This window comes from Passer montanus, unplaced genomic scaffold, assembly GCF_014805655.1.
Source record: "Passer montanus isolate IOZ18808 unplaced genomic scaffold, ASM1480565v1 scaffold32, whole genome shotgun sequence".
In the NCBI taxonomy this organism is placed as follows: Eukaryota; Metazoa; Chordata; class Aves; order Passeriformes; family Passeridae; genus Passer; species Passer montanus.
In genome coordinates, this window is record NW_024367930.1 from 7,739,541 (window position 1) to 7,746,766 (window position 7,226).

Genomic DNA, 7,226 nt, shown 5'->3' on the forward strand with positions numbered 1-7,226 from the left:
GCCGCCTCCCCTCTGGGCTCCCCGCCCCGGGCCGCAGCCCGCCGCGCAGGGGGCAGCCGGCGGGGCAGGCGGCGGCGCTGCCCGGCGGAGCACCATGCTGGAGTCCATCTGTGTCACCGGTGAGGAGCGGGAGCGGGGGCGGCAGCCGGCGGGCCGCCAGCGCTTCCCCGCCGAGCGAGGAGGCATCGCCCGGGCGGAGCCGCGGCTGTCGGTGGGGTGTCCCCTGGGGACGGGGAACGGGGCTCCACTCCTGCCTGGCTCCAGGAGCAGGAGCCCCCGGTGAGGGGGGAGTGAGCCTGTCACCTGCAGGGCCTGCCCCGGGACACGGGGGGTGCCGAGGTGACACCGCTCCGCTGGAGCGAGGGACAGAGCGTGCAAGGAAGAATGCCAGGAAAGCTGGTTATGTCTGGTGCTTACACGTTTTGGCTCTACCCTTTGCTGTGTTCTCAGGGAAGTTAACAGATCTTTATAGTATGTGTGTAGAAAAACGTGTATTATGACTATATAGCGATAATATAGACAGGTACTTGGTGCCACACAAAACTGTCTTCTTGTGCCCTGTACAATAGAGTTGCTGCTTGAAAACAGATGTTTTCCTTGTTTAAATGTGACATCCTTTCATGTGTCATTATTTCAGCTGCTCAAGCCAGTGTTACTTTTCCAGGGGGAAATCTATCTACAAGAAATCTGCTGGAGGTGTCTTGGTGTGCCCTCATTCAATACCTTTGCAATCATAACTAAGATCTCTTACAGCTACTCTTTCTCTGCATAATTGGTATGCTGTGCCATCTGTGCATGGATATGACTTGAGTATTGCTTCTGATAATGGGAACAGAAGTAAAGTTTTTGGGATTGATCAGAGCAATGCTGGAGATGTGCAATGCCACTGCAATCTTAAAGGATGTGATTTTGTGAAAAATAGTTATTTTGAGTCCATATCCCTCCATCAAATATTCCTGACTGCACCTGTGTTGCAGCAGAAGCCAGAGACCTGCTTGCATGAGAGTTTCATCCTGTGCAGGTCTGCCTACAAATCAGTGTTCTGTGATTATATCCTGAGTTTATTACATCAGTAGGAGTTTGTTGCTTGATTTCATTAGAGCCAAGTCTTCACTTTTATTGATTATTACTGTGCCCATGTAATTTAATTTGAAGGGCCCGAATTTGGAGTCAGTTACATAATACTGTATTTCAATATAGAAGTAAACGTACAGGAAACTGCTTGCAAGTCAGTCAGAGTCCATACCTTTTTTTTTTTTTTTAGGGTAGAAAGAGTACATCTCAAATAGCATTGTCATTTTAAAGAAGAAAATCCAAACTGCCAATCATCTTTAAAAAGGCAGAGTTACTTATGAATACTGGCAGCTAATGAATCAGATATCCAGGTTGGCTGATAGCTGAAACCTCTCCTTGGTTTTGAAGCTCAGAATTAAAAGCTGGATGACAGATAACACCTTTCCAGGAGAAAAGTAAATAGGTGGATCTTTTGGGGGGGGGGGAGAAAAAAGAGTCTTAGGGTAAATGTAAAAGTTCCCAATATCATACAAGCTGTAGTTAATAACTAAGATGCTTGTGAAAATAGAGAGTAACTCGATGTCAGTGTTTTTACAGAAACTCATTGCCTAATTCTGCTGTTAAATTCTGCATGTTCAGTCATAGACAGAGCTTCCAGTGCATTCTAGTTCAAGTTGCCTGACAGCTTCTGTTTGAAACTGGAGTGTTTTTAAACTTTAAAGGGGTTTCCAGTGAAAAAATAATACAGGATTGTGGTCAGATTCAGTTATGCCACTAATACAAGCCTGTAGTGTTTGAGAGGCAGTGGAACATTACAGGTTCATATACAACACTTTATGTTGCCTGCTTTTTTTCAAAATACTCTTTCTATAGCCTTCTGCACACACAAACCATACAGTCTAGAGCCCATAAACTACAGGGGGTTGTGAATCTATTCAAATTTTCTGAATATTGGAGATAAACATGTCTTTGTAATGTAATTGTACCTTTGCACAGTGTGTCAAAGGAAGGCTCTTACTTGTCACATCTGTGTAGTTCCTTCTCATCTCACAGTTTCAAACTTAACTATTGCTTGTAGACAGATCACATACATTATTTGCATTCCTATAAATTTGAAAATTGAAGTCAGCCTTGAAATGATTTCTGATTTTGAGCAAAAAGAAACTCAGCCACATTCTAACATGGTTATAGTAATCTTAAAAACAAAAGTAGTGGCTCAGACCATTACATCCCTAGGACAGGAGGGAGTGCTCCATGAACGTGTTTGCTAAGCACCTTAGTCACACGTGCAATTTGGACAGGATTTGTTCATTGTGCATATATAACCTGAGTGACAGCTGCTTGAAAATTGCAGAAGCTCTCTGCTATTTTAGAGCAAGGCCAGCCAGACAAAGATATCCGTGCCCACAAATACCTGTCATTAACCTCATTCCACCTATGGAACAGGTATTTAAGAAGCTGCTTGGAGAGTAGCTGCCCTGTAGTCTAGAGGAAGGTATTATTTACACAACACACTCCAAAGGCTAGAAAAATGCTTACAGTGGGATTTTACCACACGTATTATTGACTTATTAGCTCAATCCATCAGTTTCTAAAGGACAGAGACCAATAATATGATCTGGCTCCTAAATATAACATAAAATCTAACATTTTGTTTTGTAACAAATAACCTCTGACAAGATTATGCAGTGTCTGCAGTGGTGCAAGGCTCCAGGCTAGTGACTGGGATGCAATTTATACATGGAACATGTTTCATTAGTGCAGAATCGTCATGAAATTTGTGGTTCCCACATATTCTCTGTTAGCACTCATGGACTCCATCCCTTTTCCAGTACTGCTGTGACGCTGGAATAGCTACCTGTGTATAAATGAAGTTACAGATAAAATTCCTCTTTCTGCAAAATCAAGCCTGTGGTATTTTGAATTGTTCTGTGACACGTACTGCACTTGTGTCTGCAGGATGGAGTAAGTCCATCTGATGTCTTGACAATGATGGGATTCTGGCTAGGGCACAACCTGCTCTCTTGTGAGATTCTGTAGACTCACAGGGGTGGCTGCCTTTGGCTGGCTGGCTGCCCTGCTAGCCCAGCTTATGGGACAGCCAACGTTGAACACCATTGCGCTCAAGAGTGGTAGAGCTCTACTCTGGCCCAAGATAGACCAAGTTGCCATTAATAGGAGGATTTTCTGTTCTTTGGTACCCTAATTATGACAAAACTGGGACAGGCAGCCCTTCTGTCCCCTCCTTGCTTATGCCTTGCCATCATCACCTTGCACTCCCAGTGTGGCAGTTTGTTGCATGTAATATTCCACCTGTGTCTCTAGGACCATGTTTTTATTAGTGTTGTTGCAGAAAGGAACAAGATACAAATAAATGGAAGTAAACATGATGGAGAGAATCTTTTAGGAAGAGACTGTATTAGTTTTGTTGTGGGTTTTGGGTTTTTTTAAATTGCTGAAGGGCTTGTGGCTTTGTCACTATTGAGTGTTTGGAAGTGAAAACAATGAAAAGAATCCCGGTACATAAATCACACAATGGGGGTTCTCAAAGGTAAGTGGAGCCCTGGGCATATGTTCTTTGGTAGTTTTCTACTGGAAAAACAGAAATAAGTCAAGTAATGAAATTCAGATTTGTACTTCTCAGAACACATGTAGCACATGTGGATGAGATACAAAAGGTAAAACCTGTGGGATCTGTAGCATGATATCTGTATTCTGATATGCAGGGCAGCATTACACCATAGCATGGTGGTTTTCAATTTTTTTTCAGAATTAATCTGTCCAATGGTATCCAGAATTTAAAAGCTGGGAATCACTACTAAGCAATCCATGCAATTAATCTGGGTTGATAATCCATTCCAACTGGCTACTTTATAGCAGTACATTATCTCAGTACTTTTTGAGATACTGAAGAAGGTTTTCAGGAGGCAGGCTGTGCAATGAATTTTTTTTATATTCAGAATACTAGACCTCTTTTTCAATCACCAGGCATTGCTAATCACTGGAGACTCTTGGATGTAGTAAGACAAGTTTCCTAGAAGACAGTATATTCTTAATTTGGTTGATGCTGTCTGATTTACAGATGTGAGTTTAAAATATGTTATAGCTTAAACAGATGTACTAGAGAAAGAATTTTAAATTTGATGCTTTGCAACATGATTTTGACATAGTCTCAAATATTATTTTCTAGTTTATTTAGTAATGATGTTCAGAAGACTTATACAAATTTTTAGAATAGCAGTTAAATTACTTCTGTGAAAACTGCTTTGTTATCTATTAGAATATTTCAAATGTGCCAGATTACCTGTTGATTCTAGGTTTCCAGCACAAATAGGCATGGAACAGTATCCTTTAGTCAGAAGAAAATTAAGGACAGCCACACTTAGTTTGGCAGCTAAAAAATCACTTTGCTATGAGATTGCACTTATAAAGTAACTACAGATTGGGAACAACTATTTTTGATATCAGCCATGTGCACGTGAAACCTGCCAGTGCATGTTCAGCACTCAGCCACCATTTGTGACACTTCCAGGAGAATTCTGACTTATGGTGTTCAGTGATTCTCTCCATATAAAAGCATTTATTACTGGCCAGCTGTACCTCTTAGCTCTAACAGCTTGCTGTCATGGGTTTTTGGTATTAGATTGATACAGCCATTGGGGGAGGGTGGTTTAAGGTTATTTTGAGTTGTTTTCTTGAATTAAATTTCTGGGTTTTTTCTTTTCTGTTTATCACTTCTTAGATACATGTGTAATATTAGTTCTAATTGTTCCATTATAGCAGCAGTTTAAGACTTCTATATTCTTTGTGGCTTTTAAGAGCTGGTTAGTAGAGAAGGTGAAGCATTAATGCCCCTAGTATCATGTTATTTCTTTGTCTGTATTTTAAGAGTAGCTGTGTAATTTCCAACTCCAATTTCATCTACTTAAGCAAAGTCATATCCTCGGAAACTTAATATGTGTTCAGACATTCTGGAAACCTCAATTTTCACTTACCCTTCTTAAAAGTAAAGATTCTAATACCGTAGTAGTTGATACAGGTCCGAAGTCAGTCTCAAACACCAGAAATATGAGAGTGGGCATCCTATTCTGTTGTCCAAAAAATGCATCTCTCTTATGTATTTAGTTTGATGTTGTTCTCCTTGTGATGGGGAACTGTGGTTTCTCACCACGACAGCTCATGGGAGAGCAAGATAAGCCATGTAGGCAGGTTGTCATGTATGTGATGAGAATGATCTGACAGAATTTGAACAGGAATTCCAAGGAGCATCCTGCTGTGCCAAGCACAGAAAGAGGATTCACAGACTTATGATGGAAGAAATCTAAGTTTGCATAGGATACACGGGCTTTAGTGAAGGGGAATAATCTCATGCTTCGACCTCTCTTCTTTCCAGTGGAGAAAACACCCTGGCTGCAGATCACTCATCACATGTACATGCAAATAGGACCTCTGGTCTTTTTGGTTTTTAGGGCAGGATGTTCTGAGGAGAACTGAGGAACATTGGTTGATATGGAACTGACAGAGGTCCTACAGCATGAAATACGTTGTCATGGTGCTTATATTGGGAGCAAACCTGACTTTTACTGCGAAAAATAAATCCAAAATTAAGCCACTGTTGATTTTTTTACTGTCTTGGAGGCATTTAATGATCTCTTTCTGCTGTTATTCAGAGTATAATTACTGTATGTAAAGTAATTACAGCTCAACTACATCTGACTGGGATGAAGCTCAAATCCCTTTTGCAGGCTTTAATAGTGCTTCAGCCATATCTCCTGCGAATCCTTTTATTTTAGGTACAGAAGTAGGAAACATTTCTCTGTGGCACAATTTATTTGTACGTATAGTATCAGCTCACCTAATGTTCTAGGAGGAACTGGTTGTCAAGAGGAGGGAGTGGTTAGAACCAGTGAAGCGAGGTCACTTCTCTCTAACAAGCCAGCACAAATGCTAAATTCAGTTTTAATCCTCAGTGACTTTTCCGTGCAGCTGCTCTGCACCAGGAACCAGGCTCCCCCAAAGGCTATGCCAGGGGTCAGAGGAAGAAAGGAGGGCTCACTCCTTAAAGAAACTTTATTTGCTTCTTGCACTTAGTTTGATTTATAATGTTTGTTCTCAAGTGGTTTTTTTTAAGCCAGCTGTCATGGTAGAACAACTTTGATTAGATGAAATACCCACTGTTGTCTTAAGGCTTTTCAGGAGTGTAACTAGCTAATCTCTGGCCTCTTCAAATATAGCTTATTGTCTGTATTAAGACTGAACATGTGAAACTGAAGTCTTTCAAACATACATTACTATCCACATGCTGTTGTAAACTGTTCACAGTGGCTGGCCATTTCCAGTGTTCTCACCCTTTTCTGAGAGTAAATTCTGTGAATCAGATTTTGCAGATGAGATCACACCAGACTGCTTGTATCACAGCACAGATCCCTGTGGGACTTCACTGTAAACACTGCTCACATGCTCTTGTGCAGTTTCCTATTTTTTAAGTTATTCTTTATCCTTACAGAAAGCCTTCATTGCATGATAAAGATCAACCAGCTCAAAACTATACATTTGTTAATGTAACAGTAAATGTCCCTGAAGTCCTGTAGTGGCTTTTTTTTTTCACAACTAAGTTCTTACCTACCAGTAGTGTAGTTGTGCATGAAGATGCAGGCATAAAACTTGTTTAGCTGGATCTTACAAGTCCCAGTCTAATTGTTCAAAAGTGATGTACACACTCAGTTCTCCCCTATGCCTAGAAGTCAAGATTAATGTGATGTGACTGCAGTTAAGACATTTTGTGTTTCCTTCATGTTGCAGTTTTGAGTCCTTAAGATTAGCATCACTGTGTGAAAATCAAGTTTGTCCTCACTAGTTCCTTTTTTTCCCCCCTAAATGCAGAAAAACTTCACTGGCCTAAGACAGAGCTTTCTAGGAAGTCGGTCCTGAGTCTGGAAGTACATAAGCTGAACATTAATAATGAAAACAGCCTCCAGCATCCGCCTTCTGGGATCCTCAAGGACATTTTCACAACAGGAACCAGCAGCTACAACGTCCTTCTGCAGAGCAAAGAGGAGAAAAAACACCACGCTCAGAAGCAGCCGTCCTCCCACCACAAGAAGCACAGGCGAGCCGCCGCCAGGCGCTCCTCCAGCCCGCGGGGCAGCGAGCACCGCCGGGGCAAGGCGCCGCTGCCGCTGCCGGGCGGGCGGCGCTGCGGGGCCCGGCAG

At 41.8% G+C, this 7,226-nt stretch overlaps 1 protein-coding gene across 1 annotated transcript in view; it reads left to right on the forward strand.

Moving 5' to 3' along the window:
• Positions 1–6: 6 nt before the first annotated feature.
• KIAA0895 (KIAA0895 ortholog) overlaps positions 7–7,226 on the forward strand; it is a 26,661-nt gene continuing 19,441 nt past the window's right edge. Inside the window, 2 exon segments of the mRNA XM_039715209.1 lie at positions 7–119; positions 6,898–7,226. The exon segment at positions 6,898–7,226 is cut by the window's right edge and continues 29 nt beyond it. Coding sequence (XP_039571143.1) covers positions 95–119; positions 6,898–7,226 — 354 coding nt within the window. The 5' untranslated portion in view covers positions 7–94.